Source organism: Sphaerodactylus townsendi, linkage group LG15 (genome assembly GCF_021028975.2).
Source record: "Sphaerodactylus townsendi isolate TG3544 linkage group LG15, MPM_Stown_v2.3, whole genome shotgun sequence".
Classification (NCBI taxonomy): Eukaryota; Metazoa; Chordata; class Lepidosauria; order Squamata; family Sphaerodactylidae; genus Sphaerodactylus; species Sphaerodactylus townsendi.
The window spans coordinates 30511521-30539443 of NC_059439.1; the positions used below are offsets into that span (position 1 = coordinate 30511521).

The following is a 27923-nucleotide window of genomic DNA, read 5'->3' on the forward strand; positions in this document are numbered from 1 at the left end:
CTTCCTGCTTTCTCTCAAAGAGACAGGACTAGCCTAGAGACTTTCCCCTCCCAGGGGATTTTTGTGTGTTTTTTGGCCACTGGATTGGGGTCGGGGGTGCTATTTAAATTCTGCTCTTTCTTTCCCCACAAATAGTTTCCAATACTTTTAGAGCACAGGTGTCAAACTCGCGGCCCTCCAGATGTTGTGGACTACAGTTCCCATCATCCCCTGCCAGCATGATGCTGGCAGGGGATGATGGGAACTGTAGTCCACAGCATCTGGAGGGCCGTGAGTTTGATACCTATGTTTTAGAGAGTAGAGAAGCACTACATCTAGGTCAGACAGCTTGAGAAGGAAGCCAATCCACTGCTCCTCTGGAACCAGAGAACGCTGGATCTCCTGTTTTTTTTGCATTTCTAGGTTCATCCTTTTGCACAGAGTGATCTGGGTTTCTCCAGTAATCAGACATCCCAAGCAGCATTTCAGGTGGGGAATAAACATTACGGCAGCCTTGAAAAGACCACAAAAGGTAGGAGAGACTGGCGGGGATACAATAATGTGGAAAAATATACCCAATTCAGACTAAGGAGTCCAGAACTGAGGATTTATTGGGCATGGGGGGGGGGGGTTGGGGGGGGGAGAGACCAGAAAGAGGGAGACCTGAACCCTGCCAGATTTTGGGGGGGGGGGGGGGGGCTGCCCACCCCAACCACAATAGAAAACAGAAACCGCACAACAGAGACAGGTGGAGCAATCACAGGAAGTAGTCCGCAACAGGCTTCTTAGATGGGATGCCTCGAGTTTCTTGAGGGGCTGCTTCAAAGATGATAAATTCCTTCTGAAGGTGTTCGTCTAGTTCCAGTATGGCTGCCACATTCCCACAGCTATGTGTGGAAGAAATGATACGGGTCAAAATGGGGTGACTCTGAACACTAACCCCCCCCCCCCCTATGTATCTGCTAACACATCTTACGGGGCACTATTTTGCCCGGGCCCCAAGATTCCTTCTAAGCAACTCAAAGCAATATGCAGACCTAGACCTGCCCTCAACATCTCTCCAGCATTTCTACATACATCCTTCCATGCCCTCACCGGTAGCAGTAGTTGGGCGCTGACCAAACTGTGAGAACTGTCTCATTGAAGTGCCACTTATATCCCTCCATGACCAGCTGGTGCGCCCGGCAAATCATGTCAATGTCATTTGCTGCGTTGAACTGCGCAACCACATCGCTGCCAAACAAGTAGCCAGCCCCTCGAGGGCTCACCCCCCATCCTGTGGTGTCTGCAAAAGAAATAAGGCAGAATTTATGGTAGATAAAAGGCGAAGGTTATTGTATAAAATAATGATAAGAGCTGCACATGCAGTTATTGCGTTGGGACGGAAAGACAAGAAAATATGGACAACACAGAAATGGTTAGAATACGTTTGGGAACAAGTACAGCTAGAAATTTTTGAAATAATGTCTAGAAACCAACTATGGCAAGACAGACAGACTGAGATGATGAAGATATGGACTGGCTTTGCGGACTGGATGAAAGAAATCAGAGTCACAGAAGAAATCGGAGTCACAGAAAGGATGAACCTGTTGCTGCTTACTTAAGAAATGAAGAAGAAACAATGCGGGAGGGAGGGGGAAATGTATAGGTTGGATAAAATATAAAGTTTTGTATATGTATGCATGTACCCGGTCAGAATATACCAATAAAAAATAAAATAAAAAAATAATTTTAAAAGGCAGAATTTATTACCGTGAAGGAATAAAGCATCAGACAAAATCAAGAGGAAAAACCACCAAGCGTGAAAAAAAATTACAGTGGCAAAATAAACCAGGGGTTGGCAAGGATTGTCAAGGTGGTATGAGCTAGACAGGTAGCATTCTATAGAACGCCGCTCTCCCAACCCAGCCAAACCCAAAACAAAAGGACTACGCTGCACGTGTCTATTCTGCAAAGTTATCACCAGCGCAAACGGAAAAGGGGCTGAGGTCAGCAAAGAACACTGATTTTCTTCAGAAGCGTCCAGATGAACTAAAAAAAATGCTCTTTTATCAAAGTAGCAGGCTTAAGAGTGCACAGAATAAAGGTTTTTACATAAGCGGCACTTAAAATAGCTTTTCAAATGCCAACGGAGAATCTGGACTGGTGGGGAGGAGGGAATAAACAGGGCAGGCACTAGGACACAGCAGACCATTCGACTGCCCAGAAGGTCCAGGAAGTGGCTATGGATTCATTACATATTGAGGTTCTTTCTTTCTGTGAGGCCAGGTATAGCCTGACACTCTTGACACTCTCATTATCTATTAAGACACCATAACCTAGAATTCAACATCGCCTCATTAAATATAACCACCATAATTATTACCTCCTTGGCTCAGTATAGAGAACAAGTGATTCACAGGGTGAGGCCAAAATAGTTAGAAGCCTCAAACCAACAGCCATTCTTCCTTAGGGCCCCAGTACGCTTTTACACCAGCAGAAAAAAGAGATTTCGTTCTATTAACGTTTTAAAGACCCCTGAACTCCGTTCCTCTCCCTACCAGAACCTCCCTTGCTAATCGCTTTTACAAAACAAAAACCTTCCGTGTGGCTAATGCTCTTGAGAAATAAACAGAGACCCACCCACCCCCACCTCACCCACAGTTATACCTTCAGGGTCAGACCAGAGAAGGTCACACATGGGGCCATCGTGAGGAACTTCCTGTTTGCGGTCTATCGTCCTGATCTGGTCCAGCGTCTGGATGGAGGGCGAGAGACCACCGTGGACACAGAAAATCTGGAGAGTGGGAAAGAAACGTTATCCATGGCAAATAGTCAGTGCACTAGCCAGGTCGAAACATAAGGTAGTGACACTCAGTTCACAGCTTGCAGAGTCAAATTCACAGGCTCATTCCGCACATGCAGAATAATGCACTTTCAAACTGCTTTCAGTGCTCTTTGAAGCTGTGCGGAATGGCAAAAGCCACTTGCAAACAGTTGTGAAAGTGGTTATTTTGCATGTGCGGAAGGGGCCACAGTTGCATGTGCGGAAGGGGCCACAGTTACTTCCATCCCTGGTCTGAGGTCTACACCTCAGGGAGGCACAGAGCTTCCCCATTCCTCTGGCAGTGTCTGTTTCAAGGCAGAAATCATCCGCCAATCACAAGCCCCACCAGGCCAGAGCCACGCCCAGTCTCATGAAACATGGGGCATGTACCACATTAGGGAACAGTGCTCAGAAGAGTCACGTGTGGTACAGTGAAGATCCACTAACAATGGATGCCACGAGGCCCCAATTTCTCCTTCCCACCACCACACTTAACGACACTGATAAATTAGATACCGTTCCTTTTTATTCTAAAAGCTGAGCTCAGATTTGGTTCCAGGAAATCGAATGGCCCGGATTCACATCCCTCACCTTGCCATCAATGATTGCAGAGAGGCTGAGGTAGTCAAAGATCTCAGTGCAGTACCGCCATACAGTAACAGAGCCATATTTCCTCAGGCATTCGTCATAAAACCCATACACCTGGGTGATCTGTCTGCTCTCGTGGTTGCCGCGGATCAGGGTGATCCGATCAGGGTAGCGGACCTGTAGAAAGCATGGGATCGAGCCAGGTTAGAGCAGAGAAATGGGGAACAGAATAATAGAATCATAGAGTTGGAAGAGACCCCAAAGGCCAACTACACTACGCTTGCAAACACATCTGGAATTCCAAGACAGCATGGTGGGTGCAGGAATGAAATAGATGCTGCAGGAGGTTCAACCAGCCACAAAATGATTGCCACACATTAACTTCAGTAACACAGCGTAGATCCTTGTTCTGTGGTGGCAGCTGTGACTAACAAACATTTTTTTTACATCATAGAGTTGGAAGAGACCCCAAAGGCCATAGGTGTCAAACTCGCGGCCCTCCAGATGCTGTGGACTACAATTCCCATCATCCCCTGCCAGCATCATGCTGGCAGAGGGTGATGGGAACTGTAGTCCATAACATCTGGTGGGCCGTGAGTTTGACACCTGTGCCAAGGGCCATCAAGTCCACCCCCCTGCAATGCAGGAACACACAATCAAAGCACTCCCGCCAGATGGCCATCCAGCCTCTCTTTAAAAACCTCCAAAGAAGGAGACCCCGAGGCGGTGCAGTGTTAAGCTTCCAGCAGGATCCAGGACTTTATACAGGTTAAAGCAAACAAAATAGGAAGTCAGGATTTGGGGGGTTTCTTGGGGAGGTTCTCCAACCTTGAGGGCCAGCAGCAGCAAGAATGTTTCAACACTGTAGAAGCCACGGTCGACAAAGTCTCCCATGAAGAGATAGTTGGTCTCAGGCACATCACCACCCACCTGTGGAAGGAAGAGAAGCATCAGGTAAAGAGTTTGCCAACAAGGGCCTTAAAACTGCAGAAGGGTGCCCTAAAACGGAGCAGGAACTCACCCTGAAAAGTTCTTTAAGGTCATAGAATTGGCCATGGATATCTCCACAGACCTAAAAAGGAAGAAGAATCGGATATTGGGAAGGATACACCTCCTATCTCAGAATCATAGAAGTTGGAAGAGACCCCAAGGGCCACCAGGTCCAACCCCCTGCCACGCAGACCTAAACCCTCCATAAACATTGCCAAACTATTTCACAAAACTCACTCACCGTTACTGGAGAGTCTACTCTCTGGACGTTGCTTTCCTCCACCAAGATCTCTCTGTTAAGAAAGGGACAGAGACGTGTTACCTCCAGACACTCCATATCACCATCGGCTACATCTTGCACCCCTGAAATCACCATTCCCCCTGGACATACTTGCCAGCTCTCACCTGGCCTTGGCACAGAGGGCTTTGACCTCGCTCTCTTTGATGAGCTCACAGCGCCGTAGTTGTTCAATCTGGCGGTCAAGGTCGCTGATTTCGGCCATCTTGTTCCCTGCAGAAGGAGAAGTGCAGTTAATTCAGCTGGAAAAACCCCTGCTGTGTGAGTATATCACGGCATACCGTTTGAGCAGAGGGGAGCTAAAGTCACCTCAAGCAAATCTTCTCATTGTAAGCCGACAAAGTGCATGCTATTATTGCTAGACCCCTGAACCCCTGCTCACTGCTGTCATTGTTTATTAGATTCAATTCCCTGCTCTCCCCTGACAAAGTGGAGTCAAAGCAGCTCACAACATGTACGTATAATAAAGTTTCATATAAATATATACAGAAGAAGAAGAGTTTGGATATATACCCCACCTTTCTCTCCTGTAAGGAGACTCAAGGTGGTTTACAAGCTCTTTTCCCTTCCTCTCCCCACAACAGACACCTTGTGAGGTAGGTGGGGCTGAGAGAATTCCGAAGAACTGTGACTAGCCTAAGGTCACCCAGCAGTGGGAGTGTGGAAACATATCTGGTTCACCAAATAAGCCTCTGCCACTCAGGTGGAGGAGTGGAGAATCGAGCCCAGCTCTCCAGATTAGAATCCACCTACTCTTAACCACTACACCATGCTGGCTGTCTATAATCTAAAATATAAATTAAAATATATAATCTGTACAAACTGTATAAGATATGGCACTAGAGCATAACCAAGGGTGGATCAACATGCCGCTCCCCCAAATTAGTAAAGAAAGAAAAAAGGGAGGAGGAAGGTCAGCCAAGATGGTATCACCCCCATTGCTGCTCATAATTATAGGCCTGGCCGAATGGCTCTGTCTTTCAGGCCCTGTGGAACTATTTGACCTTTGACCTATGGGGAAGGAGTAAGAGGAATAGAGGCACAGTCTAGCAATCCACACAAGGAAACTTCCATGACCATCTTCGTGACTGGGAAATACTTCAAACATCCCCCACGGCAGCCAAATCAATGGCTTTCAGGTCATCAAGGTATCAAAGTTAAAGAAAACCAACCCAAGGACATTTCAACATCATTTCCACTGGACTAGCGAAAGCCTCCATGTATCTCAAAGAGGATCGGGAAGACGTCATGCCTTCTCTAGAGTCTAGATGGGTGGCATTTATTAGGATGGCACTAGAAGAGCGCTCCTGTTAAAAGATTCCAGATTATTCACCAGATTCTGCAAACTGTGCATGTTAAGGTGCCGGTGAGTGAGCAGTTCAAGATCACCCACTCTGTGAATGTCATGGTTGAGTGGGGATCTAAATTTGTATCTCCCACCGCCCTATTCCAAATTATTACATCATTCTGGCTCTCAAAATGCACCTGGTGGGGGACAATACAGTATTAGAAGCAGAAGGAGCACAGCCAAAGAACAGAATATGGCCAACTCCCTTCTCAACAGCCTGAGAATCCATCTCCTCTGCAGAAAGGCTTCCCAAGTGGTGCCCATTCTCACCGCTGAAAAATCTCACCACCCCATTTGGGGGAGGGGGCATCAAGTCACACCAAGAGACCTTCAGAAGTTGTTTGACGCTGACCACCTCTGCTTGGGTTTCCTTGGTGGCCTCCCATCCAAATACTAACCAGTGTGGATCCTGCTTATCTTCCAAGATCTGACTAGCCAGGCGAATCCAGATCAGGACCACTTGACTGTACCCCCATATAAATCAACCTGCGGAAGCTGAGCCAAATATAAGGGCCGTGGCTTGTAGGTCACCTCCATCATCAATGACAAGGGTGGCTCCCTCCCTCTGGCCCCCTCCCACCCCACCATGCTCTAGGCTGGATGTCCCTGGGGCAGAAGGAGACACCTGGAGAAGAACCCCCACCTCCTCTGAGGAGGCCCCCCCACCGCATGAGACCAGCTGGGGCCCCTTCGCCCCAAAGCGCCCCCACGGGCTCGCAACCCACCAATGGTCCTTCTTTCGTCGGATCCCAATCCCTTTCGTCGGAACCCCCCCTCTCCTCTACCTGCCCGCACTTCACTCCTGTCTCTATAGCAACCAACTTCACCGGCGCCCCCACCCGAAGGCCCGTGCGGACAAGCAGGGAAGGGGGCCCGCGCATGCGTACGGGGTCCCACGGAGTATACCTGGGGTCCCGGTGGCAGCGGCGGCGACGGTGGCGGCTGCTCCGCGGCTCCCTCCGGCTCCCGGCCCGGGCCCCTCCCCCTCTTTCTTTCCGGCTCTCCCCAAGTGTTCGGGGTTGTACGTCACTTCCGCTTCCTCCTCGAAAGACGAAAGTAGGGGTGAGGCGAGGGGAAAGGACCTATGCCTTTAAGAGGAGGGACGTTTGGATGACGCGAGTGACGTATGACTTTTTCCCCCCAAAAGGCTGTTTCAAGAAGTCAGTCAGATGCCGGAAGTAGTGGCAAAGTAAGGGCGGAAATGGAGTCAGAGAGCGTTTACTGTAAAATCTTTGAAATATGTATGTAATAGTACATTTCGTTTGGTTGGCTCATAGAGCAAATGCAATCTGATCATTCGAATGGGGAGATTATTATTTATTGCATTAAATTATTTTGTTGAATTACTATTTATTTTTATTAAATTTGAAAATGCAGTCTGATAATTCGACAGGGAAATTATTATTTATTTTTATTTTATTACATTTGGTAGTAGCCAGCTCTTCCCAGCCAAAGGCCGGGCTTAGAGCGGCTTACACACGTTATTCAAATATACAATTCAACATAACATATTGAAGCAGGGAACTCTGATGTGGATATGATGTTATACAGTGGTTGAAACAGCTACTCTTCTCGGGGTAGCCAAACAGAAACAAGCTCTAAGACGAGCATTTTCTCCTGTGCGGAATCTGCTGTGTGGAATCCACCTCTTGTGTTGCCTTCTGTTTAAATGCGGGGCCAAATTGATGGTGGTTGATTCAGCCTATTCATCTCTGGCCTCAGAGCACCCATGCAAGTCAGATTCCAGAAATGTATTCTATCATGAAACCTTGGCTGCCCTGGCGACCAAGCCACACATAGCCTTTGGTCAAGTTTCATGTACCGTGTCGCACAGAATCAGGAACTGAATTCACACATATCTGTTCACAGTCATAATTCACAGTTCACACTCTGTCCTTCATGGACAGAGTCGAAAAGGGTTGAAGTGGTGAAAAAACTGGTAATAAGACCACAGGAGAGCCAACGCAGCATGGTGGTTAAGAGGCCCAAACGCATCTGTTCTCTTGCGGTTATTGTGAATTCACGAACCATTCTGTCCTGAGGATGCAAAAAAAGATGCCTTGGGGAGAAAGTATGTTACGGCTTTTTCTCCAAGATGACCTCAGGACACCTTATTTCAGTTGGCCTTTTTTAAAAAAATGCTAAAATGAGGACCTTTTTTCCAGGAGTTGCTTTTAAGTTGTCCCCTGCTTGGCTGTGCAAGCACCAAACAGGCAGGAGCTGTCTTATTTTTCCTGCCTTTCACCCTCCATTAGAGCTCTTACTTTCATTTTCACATAAGCTTGTGCCCACCATTTTCTTCAGGCTGAGACCCCCCAGCTGCTGCCATTTGTTTCACACAGAGGTTTGCCCTGTTTGCAGCTCATCTGATTGCTATTTCCTTGTAAAATGTATACAAATAAAGTTTGTTTTCCAACACACATGGTGTTGGTTTGTGGGTGTTTTTTTTTAGATTTAGAGGGAGCCGAATTCATAGCTATGATGCCACTTTTATTTTATAGGTGGAACCAACTGTCAACCACCTGGCAAAACCTTTGCCCTCTCTCCTGAAATTCAGAGCAGTTGCTACATTGGGGAAGTGTGCTCAGAAGAGCCACGGTTGGCTCCTGAGCCGCTCAGTATCACCGCACTGTAGAGTTAATCAATTAGGGCCTAGTCATCATCCAATCTGTATTGCCCAACACACCTTTCAGAGCTTAAGAGGATTTGCATGCATTTACGTCTGATCCGCTCAAATGGCATCTTGATGGTTGCCTGCGGCATCCCTAGCTTAACAGGGCTGTAACTGATCCTAGGAAACACTTTCATAATATTGAGGCTCCTGGTGGACCTGGTTTGTCATGTTAATAACACAATACTGGCTCAAACCAGTTGTCCTCTGCACCTCCTGCTACATGGTAACACGGACCTGGTACTGGTTAAAGTAGCCATGAAGCCTTTAAATAATCCTCTTCCATCCCAGTCAAGGGGGCCCAGTGGTGGGATCCAAAAATTTTAGTAGCAGGTTCCCATAGCGGTGGGATTCAAACTGTGGTGTAGCGCCAGTGGGGCTGGGCACGACGGGGGCGTGACTGGGTATTCCTGGGCGGGGCTGTGGCAAGGACGCAGACGCTGCGCCGGTCCTTGGGCGGGAAACGAATGCACGCAGGCGCAGGGTGCCATGCATGCCGGTGCACCTCCTGCTAGACTGCTTCAAGTTCTGTGCCCTACTGCTGAGAGGAGGGGCATAACTAAGGCAAAAATCACGTGGCAAAATCACCAATTAGTAACCCCCTCTCGGCACACACAAATAATTAGTAACCTACTCTCGGGAACCTGTGAGAACCTGCTGGATCCCACCTCTGCAAGGGGCCCAAGCATGAACTGTACTATCAGATATAAACTGTACTATCAAAACTGTACTATCAAATATTAACTGTACTATCGGATACATTCCTGCAGGTAACAAGTATGTACAGCATTTGCTCTGCAAGAAAAAGGAAGAAGTCAGGTTCTCCAGGTTACTGCTGCTGTTGAACAAAACAGGCTTATACAGGCTGAACCAATATTCCTATCATGGGTGAAGAAGTCTTAAGGCCCGATGCCGGCACTAAGGGCTTGACAGTGGAGTACCCCCTCCTCCCAGCTGCCAGTTAGCTTTGCCAGCTCTGGATTAGGAAATATCTGAAGGTTTTGGGAATGGAACCTAGGGAGGGCAGAGTTGGGAGAACAGGAAGGATAACAGTGGGGAATAATGCCACAGGGTGCACTATTCAAAGCAGTCATTTTCTCCAGAGGAACTGATTTCCATCTTCTGGAGATCGACAGTCATAGCAGATCTCCAGGCCCAACCCGACCAGTGTTGGGAACCCTATCATTTTTACTTCCATTCACACTGGGCACAGGTGTCAAACTCGCGGCCCTCCAGAGGTTCAGGAACTACAATTCCCATCAGCCCTTGCCAGTATGGCCAATGCTCATGTTGGGAGGGACTGATGGGAATTGCAGTTCGTGAACATCTGGAGGGCCGTGAGTTTGAGGCCCCTGATTCACAGGATCTTTTAAAAACATTTATCATAGCACCTACCATGAGGAAGAGTCCTGGGGAGCTTGAAAACTCACCTGTGTGTCATTTGGTTGGTCCTAATAAAAACTCTTGTGTGGATTGTGTTTTAATATGACAAGGCAGAGCCTTCAGTCAATTACTCCTAGAGCTGTACTGTTGGAAGGCTTTCACGGCCGGAATTAACTGGCTGTTGCGGGTTTTCTAGGCTGTGTGGCTGTAGTATTGACGTTTCAGGAGCAGCAGTGGCGTAGGAGGTTAAGAGCTCATGTATCTAATCTGGAGGAACCGGGTTTGATTCCCAGCTCGGCCGCCTGAGCTGTGGAGGCTTATCTGGTGAATTCAGATTAGCCTGTACACTCCCACACACGCCAGCTGGGTGACCTTGGGCTAGTCACAGCTTCTCGGAGCTCTCTCAGCCCCACCTACCTCACAGGGTGTTTGTTGTGAGGGGGGAAGGGAAAGGAGATTGTAAGCCCCTTTGAGTCTCCTACAGGAGAGAAAGGGGGGATATAAATCCAAACTCTTTTTCTTAGGAGCTAGAACTACACCACCACAAAACGTTAGAAGCTAGAACTACCACACTACAGCCACACCGCCCAGAAAACCTACCACAGCAGGACTCCTAGAGGACCCCGGAAAGCATAACGAAACAGACATGATACCCAATACACTTCTTTGGCAGAACAAACCACAGTAGCTCTTGCAACGTTTAAATAGATTCTCTTTTATTTCTAGCGGTCCGGGAGTCAGGTTTCCCAGCTCCGGAGACAATCAGATTTTATTTTGGCCACGGACCAGGAGTGTCGTCGGTCACCAGAGGGAAAAGCTAGAAGTCACAAACAGATGTACAGAGATGGGGAGCGGGGAAGAGAAGGGGAATGAGCCGAGACTTTGCGTGCTCTTCCAAGACCAAGGGTCAGAAGATTTCCAGCGTTCTCACATAGAAAATCCGGCAGGAAAGGAACGGGGTGGGGGTGGGGGAGAGGTGAAGAACCAAGAGGGACACACACACACACACACACCACGGTAGCTCAGGCACGATGCAGCAAACAGAAGTGAGAGTAGACAAAGCAATCAGGCCTCAGATTTTAATAAGCGTGGTTGGAAACAAAGAGGGACTCGCTGGCTGCAGCCCCAGCTTGGCCAGATGAAACATATTTGCCCTGGGCAGCAAGGCTGTTGGCCTGTGAGGAGAGGGGAAGAGGGGGAAAAAGGAGAGAACGTGGGTCAGAATAGCCCAGAAAGAACAGGAACATATCCCATTTGCTACCCCTCCCAAGTTTACCAGTTATGGATGAGGATCCTAGACCAGTCACAATAGGAACTTGTACTTCCATTGCCCCACTCCCCTTCCCCAACCCTCTAAAACCCCCACACTCTCTACCAGGTGTCTTTGAGCTAGTGTGGTATAATGGTCAAGAGCAGGGGGATTCTAATCTGGAGAACCAGGTTTGATTCCCCACTCCTCCACCTGAGCGGCAGAGGCTTATCTGGTGAACCTGATGTGTTTCCGCACTCCTACATTCCTGCTGCGTGACCTCGGGCTAGTCACAGTTCTCTCCGAACTCTCTCAGTCCCATCTACCTCACACGGTGTGAGTTGTGGGGAGGGGAAGGAGCTTGTCAGCCACCTTGAGTCGCTTTACAGGAGAGAAAGGTGGGGTATAAATCCAAACTCTTCTTTTTCTCTTTGCTCCCATGAGAGAGTGCTGATCGCTAAGTTTGTTGTTCCTAGAGTGGCACACAGAACTCCTAGCTGCCAATGCCTAATCCTGTTCTTTCTCAAAGGGCACTGGGGAAAGAATTCCAGACATCTCTGGTTTCCCATCCTGGCTTCAAATAAGCAATCATGGCAGCAGTCAAGGGAGGGGCAGGATGCCTCTCCCTCCAGTTTTTAAAATCACTGCAGTCACTGCTGAAAGACCTTTGACGGTAGCCAAGGAAAAGACAAACATTCCCGTTTTCCTCTTCACATTAACAGACGTCCGTCTGGTGGAAGACTCAAGTCCAGAAGCACGTTAAAGTCCAGTAAGATTTGCCAGGGATGAAGGCAGCGCTTTGACTCTCAAAAGCTTATATCCTGGAAATCTTGTTGGTCTTTACCTTCAGGTGCCTCTGGATTCGAATCTTGCTCTTCTACTAAAGGCCAACATGGCTACCCACGTGAAATAAAAATCCTACTAAAGTAGAGAGCTTCCTTAAGAGAACGCAATATTTTGAGGAGCTAAACCAACATTATCAACAACCCATAAGACACCCAGCCCCCTGGCTATAGTCTACTTTTCTTCCCCCAAAGGTTTGGGAGTCTGGACAAGGCCTACCAAAGCACGCTTGATGTACTCCTCTTGGGCATTTTTGGTGTTCTCTTTCTTTCCACTCCAGGCCTTGAGGGCAGAAGCCTGCAGGGCACGGCCGTAAGAGAAGGTCAAGGCCCATGGCTTGTGTAGGGGGCACTTGTTGATGGCGTTCAGGTTGATGGAGGCCTCCTCCTCGCTCTGGCCACCAGACAGGAAAGTGATGCCTGCAAGCACAGAACAGAACATTAGCCACCTGCAGGGAAAGGAGGGACCCTTCTTGCAAATTGCAAATGTCTTAACAGTCCAGGTGCTCGGGAGCAACAGCCGCAGAAGGCCATTGCTCTCACATCCTGCAGGTGAGCTCCCAAAGGCACCTGGTGGGCCACTGCGAGTAGCAGAGAGCTGGACTAGATGGACTCTGGTCTGATCCAGCAGGCTTGTTCTTATGTTCTTATGACCACCTTGGGTTTTAAGTCTACTGCAAGGCCAGTTTCAAGAGAAAGAAGCGTTTCTACTAAGAAGCTTAACAGTGGAGAACTTTAGGATCCAGGGAAAGGATATCTTTGTTCTCTCTCTGTTTCCTGAGCTCCTCCTGAGTTCATTTTCAGAATAATGGAACTCAGTGTATAAAGCAGAAGATATGTTGATGTCCCAAACGTGGGAAGTTCTCCCCAAAGCAGAGTGGAATTAAAAAGAAACGGGATTGGGCAACACATCCTTGGACCCAGTGGTGGGATCCAAAAATTTTAGTAACAGGTTCCCATGGTGGAGGGATTCAAACAGTGGCGTAGCTCCAATGGGGCTGGGCGGGGCACGACAGGGGTGTGGCCGGGCATTCCGGGGGCGGGGAATTAATAATTTCTCTGTTACTGTAAAAAACTCTTACTGTAAATAAAAAAGTTCCTAATTTCCAGCTGGTATCTTTCGGTCCATAATTTAAACTCATTATAGCAAGTCCTATCGTCTACTGCCAACAGAAACAACTACTTCTCTAATTGACTGCCTGTCAAATACTTAATACTTTCAGATACTTAATGTTGTTTCTAGAAATTAAAAGAAGGATACTGTCCTTAAACAAGGAACTTTACCATATTACTAAAACATGTTTTTAAAGCAGCCCAACAGGGAGAATTATCCCGTTTTCTACCTTCACTAACCAGCCACATAGGAAACAACAGGACTTCATGATTTTTGGACCTAATGGAATTTCTAACGGAAAAGCAGACCCAATTAGTAACCCCCTCTCGGCACACCCAAATAATTAGTAACCCACTCTCGGGAACTGGTGAGAACCTGCTGGATCCCACCTCTGCTTGGACCTTATTCATACATTAGCATGGTGTAGTGGTTTGAGAATCATACACTAGGGAGAACCAAGTTTCCGTGGCAGCTTGCAGGGTAACCTTGAGCTAGTCCAGGGGTAGGGAACCTGCGGCTCTCCAGATGTTCAGGAACTACAATTCCCATCAGCCTCTGTCAGCATGGTCAATTGGCCATGCTGGTAGGGGCTGATGGGAATTGTAGTTCCTGAACATCTGGAGAGCCGCAGGTTCCCTACCCCTGAGCTAGTCAAACTCTCTAACCTCAGTGTTGTTATGAGAATAAAACAGAGGAAGGGAAAAAGGCATCAATCTGGGATCCCACTGGGAAGAAAAGGAGGGTACTGTATTGCTACTTAAATAGGGAGCGTCCAAAAAAACCCACTTCTTAGTAAAATACAAAAGCAGAAAAATAGGTCAGCCAGATGGCTAGGATAGTTTCTATGTACTGTGGTGGATGTGGACACAACTTTCTTTCCAAGGAATGACATGGCCACCATGGAATAGTTTTGTCCTAATACAGTGATGGCGAACCTTTTCGAGACCGAGTGCCCAAATTGCAACCCAAAACCCACTTATTTATCGCAAAGTGCCAACAAGGCAATTTAACCTGAATAGTGAGGCTTTAGTTTAGAAAAAATGGTTGGCTCCGAGGCATGCATTACTCAGGAGTAAGCTTGGTGGTAGTCAGTGGCTTTGCTTTGAAGCAACTGTGGAAGGAACTCTTTCTTGAATTGAATCGCACCCTAGGAGGGTTTACTCAGAAGCAAGCCCCATTGCCAGCAACCGAGCTTACTCCCAGGTAAAGGATCGCGCTTTAGTTCTTCGCATGAAAATCAGTGGGGTTTACCAGCATTTAAGAGGGTTACTTCCCCAAAACTAGGTCTTAGGTTTAATGCTAATAATCGAGCCCAGCGGCCCAGGCCAGCCTAGATGTGTGTGTGTGGGGTACTCTGTTTGCATGTGCCCACAGAGAGGGCTCTGAGTGCCACCTCTGGCACCCGTGCCATAGGTTCGCCACCACTGTCCTAATAGTTTTGTCCTGGAAGCTACCACACTGACACAATATGTGAACCTTGGAGACTTCAGTATTGATCACGTGTGGGGAATGCTCTCAGGTCCTTCTTTCTTACCAGTCACAGCTGGTGGGACAGTGCGGCGCAGAGCAGTCACAGTTGCCATGGCGATCTCCTCAGCGGAGTATTTCTTGGTGCAAGCATGACCCGCTGTCACCATGTTTGGCTTGAGCAGAGTTCCCTCCAGGTAAACATGGTGGTCACTCAGGGCCTTGTACACAGCAGCCAGAACCTGTGCAGGGCAGAAGGAACAGAAAGTTGCCATTTGGACGTGTTTGTACATAAGCCACCTAGTTTTAAAAATCTGTGCAGTCAATCAATCAAATCTCTGATAAATTAGAAGCTTTGCTGGGCAAAACCCGTGCCTGGCACCAACCACTTCTTAAAAATGCCTGACAGATGCCAGAAAAGGCGTCGGCAGCCGCCATGATGCCCACGGGCACCCTTTTGAGGACCTCCGATTTAAACGATTAAGCTCCTCCCCCTTGCCAGTAGACTCCACCCACTTCATTCCTCACCTTCTCTGTCACATACTGGCAGCGTTTGAGATCATGGTCACCGTCAGGTAGGATTTCCGGCTCCACAATAGGAACAATCCCGTTCTGGAGGGTAAAAGAAAGATTTAAATTTAATAAATAACATTTAAATTTAATAAATTAAATTTAAAAAAACAGACAGCAAGGAGGAGGGATTAAATAATGTAGCAAATAAAGACATGTGCAAAGTTTCCAGATTGTAAGGAGAGGAATCCATTCCAACTGTACACCAAAAACATTAACTCAGCTCAAGAAAGGACATGTTTTAGCCTGCTGTGAGGGATTCCTACCATTGTCAAGATTAAGAACGAAAAAACAGTTGTAACTATTTTAAGAACTACAGTAATAAGAGAAAAAGCAGAATTTGTTATATGTGATGGATTTATGTAACAGACTTTATGGTATCAGGAGCTTTTTTAATCCTCGTTATTTCTTCTCTTTTCCCCTCTTAGCTCTTTCCTTCAAATTTGCTTTTTTTTTATTTCTTTCTTTCTTTCTTTCTTTCTTTCTTTCTTTATTTTCTTAAACTTTTATACCGCCCCATCCCCGGGGGGCTCTGGGCGGTGTACAACATAGGGGAAACAATATAAAATAAACATCTAAAAACAGCGATAACCATCAAAACTATTTCTAAACAATATATAGTAAATTTCAATAAACTAAATAGCGTACAACAGTCTGTATATAAGTTTCCATCCCCTCCCCTAAAAGGGAGGAGTGGCGTCCAGTATTCTAGCTTTAAAATTCCCTCCCCTTTTGGAAGGGGAGGGGAAAACGTTGTGAAAAACGTTGTAAGAAGGGATGATATTGTATACATTTTAATCTTTCAATAAACTTTAATTAAAAAAAAAACAGTTGTGACCCGCTGTGGCTCTCTGGTGGCTGGTAGAAAAAAAATATTGTGGCTTTTAGTCCACCGCTCAAATTCCCTACTGCCCTCTTGTAGCAACATATGGGTATTGCAGTTGCCAAAGACTGCCTCCACCCATTGGCAAGACACAAGGACACTCTTATGTCCTTGAGAAATATTCCAGAGCAGCTGCCGCTTCCATACCACCACCACCATCTTGCAACACACGGTTTCCTGTGACGGAGCTGCCTGGATCTGCCCACATCAAAACCAAAGCGACACCGCGGAACGAATTATGAGATCTGCTCTACTTGCGTGATCATCACCCCTCCCTCGCCTCCGACTGGCAGCTCCTCTCTTCCCCCATGCAGGTCTCTGGCCGAAACCTCTCCCAGCCCTGCTACCGGAGACCTTGTTCAAGCAGGGATACCAGAGACAGATTTTACAGTGTTCTCCAAGCTCCAACACTGAACTATGGCTTGATTGTGTGCTCTAATGGGTCCCTTGGGTCAGAGTCAGAGACTTTCCCAGATGACATCTTGTAACTGGAGATGGCAAAATGCAGCCTCTCCTGGCAAAGAGCCAGCGTGATGTAGTGGTTAAGAGCAGGTGGATTCTAATCAGGAGAACCAGGTTTGATTCCCCACTCCTCCACCTAAGTGGCAGAGGCTTATCTGGTGAACCAGATGTATTTCCACACTCCTACATTCCTGCTGGGTGATCTTAGGCTAGTCACAGTTCTCTCAGACCTCTCTCAGCCCCAGCTGCCTCACAAGGGGGCTTTCCCCACTACAGAAGGGAGCTAAGGTCGACTCAGTTTCCTTCAGTGGAGAACGATTCCAGGCTGTCCCCACAGCAACTGAGTTGGCCCCCTGGAGACCGAAAGCTAAATTAGGCGGGATCATCTTGGTGCCTGTTTCTACTCCCTCGATCGTGATTGGCGCTTGTGTTACAGCAGGAAACGGGAGCGTTCTTTTTTTTTACAGTTTTTACAGTTTACAGTTACATGCGCTTTCTGTCCGCCACAACTCTCCTGTTCTGCTCATGCCACAAAACCGGCTTGTGATTGGTTGAATGGATGAGGTGTCGTTCCGATGCTTCCCCACTTAGGCTTCTCAAGCTTCGGGAAATACTGGAGCCTTGTTCCAGCAGAAAAGTGGTTCATAATCTGCATGACAAGGATATTAAGCGGTTGGAGACTGAGACACAAAATGTTGAGCTTCGGTTCCCGGCAGTGAAGAGTTCGCATGGGGGCGTAACCTAGGTGGGTAGAAAGTCCAGTCTCAACTCTCTGTCAGTGGGGAAAGCCCCAAGGTGTCCGCGGTGGGGAGAGGAAGGGAAAGGAATTCGTAAGCCACCTTGAGTCTCCTTATAGGAGAGCACGGTAGGGTATAAATCCAAACCCTTCTTCAATGTATGTGACATTATCTAGTGAGGAATTCCCCAAATACAGGACTTCAGTAGAACTATGGACCAGCACCACAGGACAGTGTGGATGTGGAGGAAAATGGCCGCTCTCCAGGTTAAGAAGTTCTCCCCTGCTCAAAGCGCTCCTTGGCACCCACCTGCTGGCAGATGCTGGCATAGCGAGCAAGGACATTGGCGTTCTCCATGATGGCCAGACGGGACGGGGTGGTCGGGGTGATTTTCAAGACGATCGCCTAGGCCGCCTTGGGCAAAGCTCAGGCCTGGCCGTCGCTTCATTCTGTACCTGGAAGCGCATGGCTGTTCAGACAAACCATCCAGGCCTGCAGGGGGTGAGAGAGAGGCATACTAAGGACAAACTTCCACTGAACCCCATGACTGACAGACTCATCAGTGCTAACACAAGATTAGCAAGTTTCCCTCCAGTGGTTCTCAAAATTGGCCCCAGGCACAGCCTAAACTCACCCTGGGTAGTGGTCTCTCCATTAGTTCCAGCAAGGGGCACAACACCTTTGTCAACCTGGAAGAAAGGAGGAAAAGTCAGTCAAATCCCAAACCAGCCATTTGCTTCCTGGTATGCTTCTCTCAACTGAAGCGATGTGTTTGAAGAGAGCCAGTGTAGTGGATGAGAGCAAATGCACTCTAATCTGGAGAACCGGGTTTGATTCCCCACTGTGCCATTTGAGCTGTGGAGGCTTATCTGGAGAACTAGATTAGCTTGTGCACTCCAACACATGCCAGCTGGGTGACCTTGGGCTAGTCACAGCTCTTTGGAGCTCTCTCAGCCCTTTGTTGTGGGGGGGAAGGGAAAGGAGATTGTAAGCCCCTTTGAGTCTCCTACAGGAGAGAAAGCGGGGAAATAAATCCAAACTCTTCTCTTCTAGTCACTGAGAAAACCCTTTTAAGAAGACTGGTTCCCTACCCTCTTTTTAAAAAACCACTAGCATAACTCACTCGGTCGCTCCAGGTCCAGAAATCAAGTGGTATGAGACTAAGATTGACTCATTCTATCCTTAAAACTGCTGAGCTAGATTCAAATACTGTAGCTCCCCCGACCAGGAACACCTTTTTACAAGGTTGAACAGCCTCCCTAAACGCAATTTTTTGGTATTCCAATCTCTCCTGAGTGCTGCACAAAGCTCCTGTTCCCCTCTATACTTTGGGATCGCGGAATCTAGCCCTGCTGTATATTTACAACAGCTTGTTAATTATAAGTGCAGATGGTCATGACCAGAGCAAGGTGCAACTCATTCCCCTCTGTCTATCTTCAAGGCCGTTTCCTTAACATCCCACAAAGTGAGCGTTGTTGTCGGTACTGTCCCAACGCTATGGACTCGATCCCTCATATCCTGCTTTACTGTTCGAGGTATAATGATATTAGAACCGATCTGGGAGCTTTACTACCTCTAGAATTTTTGTTTCTCTCAGACAAACAAAAAATGTCTAAGCTATTGAACAGCCCTAATGTAGAAGTTTCTGAACCAGTTGCTACATTTTTAATCCATGTTCTACATGATATGTAACAATGATCCTGTTTTTGTATTTGGAATGTCTGGTACTTCTGGTTTATGCCTAATAAAGGTTTTTGGATTGGATTGGATTGGTATTCAGGAGAAGTCCCAGCTTCCAGGGAATGAGATTGCAGGGAAGGGGCTAAAGATGTTACATTCACCACAGCATCCACGCTGCTTACCTTGATGCCAACCACGGCGCCCTTGTCCTTAATGACCTTGGTGAACTGGCGGCCGTCGTCGGCCTTCTGGTACATGGTCTCGTGGAAGAGGATAACACCGCCGATGCATGGGTTGACGCGGTCGTCGGCCGTGAAGAGCAGCTGCCGGTAGTAGCGGCGGTTCTCTTCGGTGTTCTCCGTGCCGATGGAGCTCAGGCGCTTGGCGATGCTGCCTAGGAGGCAGACGGACGAGACGGGGGGTCATCAAGCCCCACAGTCCCTCCAGGGCAGGGGTGTCAAACTCGCGGCCCTCCAGATGTTCATGAACTACAATTCCCATCAGTCCCTCCGAACATGAGCATTGGCTATACTGGCAAGGGCTGATGGGAATTGTAGTTCATGAACATCTGGAGGGCCGCGAGTTTGACACCTGTGCTCCAGGGGGGTCTGAATCCACAGGCTTCTTGCTCTCCCCTCCCCTCCAGCCCCACACCCTCCAAGGGGCACCTACCGGTGGATTCATCTGCAGCAAGGATGCCTTTGCCAGCTGCCACGATGCGATGGGCATTGTCCGACAGCTCCTTCTTCTGCTCGGGGGTCAGGGCTGGGTATTCGTGAGGCATCTTGAGTGGCTAAACTAGAGAAGGGAGGCAAAGCGTGAACAGGATGCCCGATAACACCCCCTGGCGGATCCGAGAGGCCTCCTTATGAGCTTGGTCACATCTACCCACTCGTGCCAGACTAATGTCCTTGACGGCCCTGCAGGCGCTGAGAAAACGGCGGCAGCGGGAGGGGGGGACGACAACACTGCCCCTCCCTGTTGCTGCAGAGGTCATCACTCAACGGAGGAGAGCGATTCCCAGCTTGGGCAGGAAAGACTGCTTCTTTTAATGAACTCTTCAGATGTTAACAGAACTCAGGCCAAGGACGTTTCAAGGACACACAGTCCTCCCCCCATCCCCTGTATCCCAAAGGCCTCTTACGCCAGGTGTGGAGGCAGGTGAAGTAGACAAGATCAGGCTGGGGGGAGGATTTCTGGGATGGGGGGATTTTCTGGGTGGCCGTGGTCCGGTCCTTCGAGCTTCTCAAGTTTCACCCACGTTTAAGGCTGGCATCTCCAGAAGGATGTCAGGAGCCAATGTGAGATCAACCTCGGGAACAAACGCGACCAGACCACGGCCACGCGGCCCGGAAAGCCCCCAACAGCCGGCTGATCCCACCCCGGCCGGGAAAGCCTTCAAAAAGGCATTAAATGAAATTTGCTATGACGCACCAAGCCTCCCCCACCCCCCTTTCCCCAGCCTCGGGGTCCCTTGGAGAGCAGCGGAAACCCGCAAAGCGCAGCGCGTAAAGGCGCAAAAGGGATGAAGGGGGGGGGGGGGTTGCACGACGGGGAAACCTTAATGGCTCTTCCTTCTTGGTCGATCCTCTTGGGCCCTTGCAAGAAAGGCACGCTGCACTTCCCCACGTGACGGGCTTTCCCCCCCCACCTCATCCGGCGTGGCTTCCTCCGCCCATCCCCCATTGCACCGTCTCCATTTTACTCCCAGCCCCGGATCCTGCAGTTTCCAAACTAGGGGAAAGAAACAGTCGCAGCGACCTATCAAGAGATCCCCTTGATCTTTCCTGGGAATCCACCCCCTTTCCTCCAGAGCCAGAGCGACTGCTCAGATTTCTCACCTGCGTCAAATGCGGGGGGCGTTTTTTGGAGGGGGGGGGGTCCGACCCTGCTGGCAACAGCGACCGAGTGCGGGGATGCGCGCCAGGCGAATGGAAGGAGGAGGAGAGAAAGGAGGCTCAGGAGGGCGGCCTCCCAAAGTCTAACGTCATGTAGCTCCGCCAGGCGGAAAAGGGTGTGAAATTGACTCATAGGAGGAGGAGGAGGAGGAGGAGGAGGAGGAAGAAGTAGAAGAATTTAAAGAACACCGGTCTCCTTCCCCCCCCCCCCCCCCCCCACATAGCGGGAGGTATTTATCTAAATATCAGGAAGTGGATTCAAGGGAGAGATTAATATCACCTTAACATTAATAATATAATATTAATATTACAGCCCGGAAAACACACAACACTCCAGTATTACCTTTATGATCACGGCGATTTGACCCTCCCTGTTCTTTTTAATGGCTCGGATGACATTTTAATGAATTTTTTTTTTAATTGGAAGACAAAAAGTTCCTAATATGACATATCAAGGGGCTAAATTTCTTTCTATCCACCCGAGATTACGACCACCCAAAGTTTCGTGTTTTAACACTGCTGAGATGTTTTGCTCTTTCGAATCAATGTGAGCTTGTTTCCTTGTGATGGAATTTTTTGGAAGTTCATCTGCTCGTTTGGATACGTTTCTCTTTTGTTTGTGGGTCAATGACCGAATAAACGCGATGGTGATGAATATAAGGAAGTGAAGGAATTCTTTCCCAATTCCTTGAGTCACACAATATGGAATGTGTGAGTGTGCAATGCCCTTAAGTGTGTTCCCATTCAGGGCCTCCAAAATGTCCTGTCCTTACAGCTTTGCTTAGATCTTGCAAACTCAAGAGTCATGGGTTCCTTTAGGGGGCCAATCGATCTCACGCAGGGCCTTCCTCTTTCCCAACTGCTTTCCACTTTTCCTAGCATTATTCTCTTTTCCGGTGAGTCTTGTCTTCTGAGCATGTGACCAAAGTACGACACCTTGGGGAAAGGAAGGGAAAGGAGCTTGTAAGCCCCTTTGAGTCTCCGTACAGGAGAGAAAGGTGGGGTGTATATCCAAACTCTTCTTCTTCAAACCACCACCAAAGCTCTCTTACTTTGAAAACCCTACTGGGTCAGCTGTGATTTCACAGCATTAAAAAAACAGAGGGGAAATGTTGGAATGACAAGGAAAATAACATTGCTTGATGTAGCCATGATATAAAGGCTGGCTTAGAATAATAATTAGGTCCCTAGATCTCTGCCAAAAAGAGAACAGCACCGACACACTTGAGGCTGTGATTTTCGCAGGGACTCCCTTGCTGTACAGAAAAATAGGACCTTGTAAACTAGCCAACCTCAAAATGACCCGCTCTGCTAAAACAGGCCCGAGGAGGCCTGCGTGTGATCCAGGAGGCAGAGACTGCTGAGAGTCAATTGCCAGCCATAGGAAATCTGCCCTCCGCCCCTTCAAAGTATATAGAATCATGGCGGGCCTGGCCAAATGGGGAAAGCCCCACCCCCGCGACTGCCATTTGTCATACACCTTCCCTCACATGGGTATTATTATTCATATGTGTACCCCAGGAGCTAGCCCACAATTTCACGCCCGCACAAGATCGCCCCACAACATTTTGATTCCTTCAATGCAGTCATGAATATGGGTTTGGATCTCTGTCGGAATACAGGCACGCAATTAAAAACCATCCTTTTACAACTCTATAAACACCTCCCCACCTGTGTTAATACCAGATGAACAATTAAACAGAGAGAGAGAGAGGAGAGTCCTGTGTTAAGCAACATGGGGTAGGAGCCACATAAAATCTTTAGGGGTTTTTCTACGACCCAGCACCCTACCTACAATTCTCTTCCCCCACTCCCAATGCGACTCTAAGGAATGAAATGCTCTCTAAATGTATGCCTTGGAGAAAGAAGGGAATGAGCCAAATTTGCGGCTCCAAGGGTCTTTCCCCCTTGCACCCTCTCCAGTTTCAGAATTGACCTTTCAAGGAGATACCCGATCCCCCCTTCTCTAGCTCCTCTGCCCTTTTTTGAAGGACACCGAGCTATTTCTGGATCCCCCATTCCAGGAGGGTTGGGCTTCGTGGCACAGAGAGCCAGGCTCGCAGGGAGAGGATTGTGTAAAAGAAATAAGTGATGTGGCATTGCTCGAGCGATAAGGCAGAGTGAGCGAGATGGAGGAAAGGGCAAATTAATTTTCAGAGAGGGTGGAGAGAAGCATTGGAAATGGGGCGCCTTCCTGAGATATCGGGAAGGAGGGTGAACCCTGCAACATGGGAACAGAGTCCAGTAAAATCAGCGCATTTCATCCTCCAGCTAGAGTCCTTACGAGAGCAGAGCGCTAGCTGATAAGAGGGCCAGCTGAGGCACAGCTGACATGGTGCCTTATCTAGCCAAGGAGATGTCTGGCGGGATTCATTGCATAGCTGGTTGGGAGCAGGAGGGTGTTTTAACAGGCCCTGTTCACTGCAACCCCTAAGCTATTCTTGCACCTGTAACGCAGTGATGACTTAGGGGTGAACAGGTCACAGATAGCTGGGAGATAACGATGAGACTCGCACGCAGAGCCTGGCCATAACACAGTCTCCAAACCCGGCTGTCTAACCCATAGCTCAGTCATATCACCAGAGCCATTCTGGATTCAACCCAGTTTCAGCCAGGGCTTTCCCCCAGAACTGGTTTCCACTGAGCTCTGCAGACATAAGAACATAAGAACAAGCCAGCTGGATCAGACCAGAGTCCATCTAGTCCAGCTCTCTGCTACTCGCAGTGGCCAACCAGGTGCCTTTGGGAGCTCACGTGCAGGATGTGAAAGCAATGGCCTTCTGCGGCTGTTGCTCCCGAGCACCTGGTCTGCTAAGGCATTTGCAATCTCAGATCAAAGAGGATCAACATTGGTAGCCATAAATCGACTTCTCCATAAAGACATAACCAACAGTGCGCCTGAGCATGAACTGAATGCCTTTGCTAGCTTCTGAAGAACCAGATGTATCTCTACCCATCTGGGGGTTTTTTTGGGTGGGGGGTGGTAGATTGGAGTCAGAAGACACAACCTATGTGAGCCCGGACCTTCCCACGGAAGAAATTAAGTGTTAACTCTATCAGTATCGGCCTTTGTATGGAACTGGCCGTTCTAGACTTAAAGAGCACTAAGAAACCACTTAAGGCAGACATGTTGCAACCCGCCCAGAGCCCTTCGGGGATAGGGCAGGATATAAATCCCCCCCAAAATTTAAAATAAATATATTTTCTTTTAAGTATCCTGTTGTATTTTGCAATCAAGGAGGCGAAAGAGTGGCAACTCCCCACCCGCAACTTCCTAAATGCATATTTATAGCAAAGTGCGGACTGTCATCGGCGTTAGCAACTGTAAACTGAAAACCAGGGAAGATAAATGTTGTGAGTGGGGAGGTGTAACCATGGAGGGACCTCTCTACGGAGGGGGTGGGGAAGGTGTCCGGGGAGGGTGACAACAGCAAATGGAAGAGTGAACAGAAGCTGGACTCCCCACCCTGGCAGAAAAGCAAGCCGGGTTGTATAACACCCCGGGGAGTGAGAGGCCAGTCACGACTTGATTGATGACAGGAGAGAAAGGCCAGCCACCTGTGGCGGCAGGAGGGCATCGGATTCCAAACCCACCCGCTCCCATCTTGACCTGGTCCCCCAAATCAGAGCCTTTCCTAGCCCCAAATCCAAGCCGGGCTTCTCTTGGATTGATTACGGTAACAGCTGAGTCATGGGCTGGTGTGCAAGGAAGCACGTAGCATGCCTGCAGGGGGCCGCCAGGGAAAGCCCTCTGTTTTCCCCACTGCTGCCCCCCCCCCCCCGAACGAGCAGGTCAAGCTATTTGGGGGCCGCTGGGCCAGAACCACCCATAGTGACAGGTTAGAAAGGTCACCCTCCTTCTTTATTCACTGGAAACCACCAACCCCTTCCCTCCACCAAGGAGGCCCCGTCTGGATCGTTATCTTGGCTCTGCATAACACAGGTTGCCCATTCTGGCTTTTGGAAATTCCTGGAGGTTTGGGGGCGGGGCCCTGGAGAGGGTGGGGTTTGGAGAGGAGCAGGTATAATAATGCCCAAGAGCCCGCCCTCCAAAGCAGCCATTTTTCTCCACTGATCCCAGTTGCCAGGAGATTGTAATTCCAGAGGATCTCCAGGGCTGACCTGGAGGTTGGCAAGCCCACGCAACCTGTCCTACTGTTTTGCACTGACAGTCCCTAGCACAGATCAGAGTCCCGCTGCGATTGGCAAGATCCTCTCTTTCCCCATCTCGCTTCAAACAGATCCACCCTCTCCTCGCCCGGCTTTGCTGGCTGGAATGGCAACCTGTCATGCAGTTATCAAGCTGTTCCCATCACATTGCTGGGGTGGGGGGAGGGATCGCCGCTTGCTGGATTTCTGCATATCCATCTGTTCAAGGAAGCGGGGGGGGGGGGGGTCAGCCCTTAGCAAAACAGCCACGTCCTGCAGGTTCTTTAAACCCATTGCTCTTCTGAACGTCCCCATTTCTGGTAATACCGCACCCTCCTCTCCCATGCGGCCCTGCGGAAAAAAATCCCGTAAAACTCACACTGCTTTGAGCAAGCCTTAAAATATCAAACGCTCCTCCTCAATAAAAATGACCAGCCCCGCCGTTTAACAAGGCAGGCGAGGAAAGGGTCCAGATTGCCAGTTTGTTTTCCCTGTAAGGGTTCTTAAAAACTGCCTGTCAGACAGCAACTCATGATAGGAAGGTTGCTTCATCGCTTCATTTCCAAACTAGGAAAAGCTTTGGGGCAGTTTCAACATGGTGGGCCCTTGTTAAAGGCACGAAATCACCTTCCCCCAAACCAGCCATTCTCAACCAGGGTTCCCTGGTACCCTGGGGTGCCGTGAGCATGTCCCAGGGGTACCGCGGCAACACTACCGCCCCCCCCCCTCATTTTTGTGGTGTCTCCCACCGGCGCCAGCAAGGACATGGAGCTGGCCCATGGGGCAGGGCCTGCCACAAGGTCAGCAGCCACCACCACCCCCAGTGCTGGGGTGGGAAAGGTGGGGGGTATGGCAAGCAGGGGCAATGGGAGGAGAAGGTGGAGGGGGGCGGCAGGGGTACCCTAAGATATGAAGAGTGAGGTCAAGGGTACCCTGACCTCGAAAAGGTTGGGAAACACCACCCCAAACCAACTAGCAGCCTCAACTGTAGCGCTGCAGGAAAGCAGCCAAAGCAAGGAGCCAGCGTACCCCGATGTCATGCGCCGAACTACCACAGCACAGTGAAATGTGCAGAATTAAAGCAGACCCGCTCCAAAAGCAACTGCAGTCCATAAATGAGCTGTTGCTTAGTTTACAGAAAAGGATACACCCCCTTGCCATAGAGGATCTCGCAGCCCTATCACAGAAGTGTGCGCTAGGGATGCTTTAAAACAATTATTTTGGAAGGTTTGAAAATGTCTATTGCAGAACACAAAGCAGGAAGCAAATTTTTTTTAAAAAAACCCATTCTGTTTAAAAGCAACTAATATTCCAGTTAAACATGTGGTGCTTTAGTCAGCTGTAGCCCTTCCCAATTTAGGAAAAATGCCTTGGGCACAGAAGACAAAAGGGGTATGGGGGGGGGGTGTTATGGAGGAGATTTGCCTGAAGGAGCAGCAAAGATCCAGTGAAGGCCAGGTGACCCTTTTGACAAGCCCCATTTAGGGGGCCCAAAATGGGAAGGAGTGGCCCACGGACACAGACACTGAAACTTAGTAAAGGCAGATTGGGCAAGTGAGAGAGGAAGGATTGAGACAGCAACCACTTTTTTGCTCCTCTGCCCGGATACCAGGGGATCAGAGAACAGCATTTCCTCCAACCACCAGCGACCGCGCAAGACATCTGCAAGTCATGACAAGGGGTTAGAGGAAGCATCCGTGACGAAGGAAGCGGAAAGTTCAGCGGCTCCCGTCTTCTCCTGACCCTACGGGGCAGCCAGAACTTTTGGGAGGCAAACAGGAGCAGCATTTTAGGCCTCGCCAAACACAAAGGGAACAAACAGGGAGGGAGGGAGGAGGGGAAGAAGAAGAGTTTCGATTTGACTCCACCTTTCTCTCCTGTAAGGAGACTCAAGGTGGCTCACAAGCTCCTTTCCTTTCCTCCCCCCACAACTGACACCTCGTGAGGCAGGTGGGGCTGAGAGAGTTCAGAGAGAACTGTGACTAGCCCAAGGTCACCCAGGACTGCAGGAGTGTGGAAACCCGTCTGGTTCACCAGATAAGCCTCCGCCACTCAGGTGGAGGAGTGGGGATTCAAACCCGGTTCTCCAGATTAGAACCCACCTGCTCTTACCCACGCTTATTTTTTTAAAAAAAGCCTTTAAAACTGTCAGAAGGGGAACACAAAGACAGGCTTTGAAAGCAAAGTCCATTTTGGGCTCCAGCAGCAATTCAGACAGCAAGCACAGAGAACTGTTTTTAAATAACCTTGCAAAAAATAAAATCTGCCAATAGCGGTCCCCCTTTCAGAGACCCTACCAGAAAGGGTAATTCTCCTGCTTCCACACCCCATTTCTTTCAAGACAGCCCCCCCCCCTCAAGATTTGCCTTCTCTGCAGACGACCTTTCACTAGTTTCTGATGCTCTCATGCCCTTAAAAACCAGACAGCCCACCCTGTAAAGAGGATTCACAAAACTACCCCGGCTCCCTCTGCACCTCCAGTACCGTGGATAGCGGGGGGCTCTGGCAGACACGGCGGCTCCGGAGGGCTGCTGGGTGACTGGCAGAGGCAAAAGCTGCACCCTGGCTATAAAAACTGGCCGGTGGGGTGGGAGGGGGCAGAGCTAACCTTCTCTCCGACCCCTGGCCTTTTGCACAGCGGGCTAAATTTAGGCCTGGGGGTCTGGGAATGTGAAACACGAGGCTCTTGACATTCCCCACAGAGCAAGGAACAGCTATGGTCACGGGGCGAGGGGCTGAGAACGCTGTGGGATGCCCCGATCCGAAACGTGGCTCAGCCCCAACCGTGCACCCTTTCCCTGCTGGCTGC

At 49.1% G+C, this 27923-nt stretch overlaps 2 protein-coding genes across 2 annotated transcripts; both read right to left on the reverse strand.

Moving 5' to 3' along the window:
- Positions 1 to 668: 668 nt before the first annotated feature.
- Positions 669 to 7071, reverse strand: PPP4C (protein phosphatase 4 catalytic subunit). Its single transcript, XM_048517241.1, has 9 exons — positions 6916 to 7071; positions 4769 to 4874; positions 4605 to 4656; positions 4395 to 4445; positions 4202 to 4303; positions 3377 to 3550; positions 2629 to 2755; positions 1075 to 1264; positions 669 to 866 (listed from the first exon to the last, which is right to left on the reverse strand). Exons 2-9 carry the CDS (start codon positions 4864 to 4866, stop codon positions 737 to 739), a joined length of 924 nt encoding a protein of 307 aa, XP_048373198.1. The 5' UTR covers positions 4867 to 4874; positions 6916 to 7071; the 3' UTR covers positions 669 to 736.
- Positions 7072 to 10758: 3687 nt separating this feature from the next.
- Positions 10759 to 27728, reverse strand: ALDOA (aldolase, fructose-bisphosphate A). The gene is given in 10 exon segments (XM_048517235.1): positions 10759 to 11238; positions 12375 to 12574; positions 14803 to 14977; positions 15264 to 15347; positions 17697 to 17792; positions 17794 to 17879; positions 18022 to 18076; positions 19250 to 19461; positions 19740 to 19865; positions 27599 to 27728. Coding segments are annotated over 9 exon segments (1116 nt in total). The 5' UTR covers positions 19852 to 19865; positions 27599 to 27728; the 3' UTR covers positions 10759 to 11142.
- Between the last annotated feature and the right edge of the window lie 195 nt (positions 27729 to 27923).

What these genes read in the sequence shown, in the direction of transcription:
- PPP4C (XM_048517241.1), bottom strand. Translation starts at nt 4,866, where the DNA reads ATGGCCGAAATCAGCGACCTTGACCGCCAGATTGAACAACTACGGCGC. An exon ending in GAGTAGACTCTCCAGTAACG is followed by an intron (nt 4,446 to 4,604) that starts GTGAGTGAGTTT and finishes CTTCCTTTTTAG; the next exon opens with GTCTGTGGAGATATCCATGG. An exon ending in CTGCAATCATTGATGGCAAG is followed by an intron (nt 2,756 to 3,376) that starts GTGAGGGATGTG and finishes CCCACTCTCCAG; the next exon opens with ATTTTCTGTGTCCACGGTGG.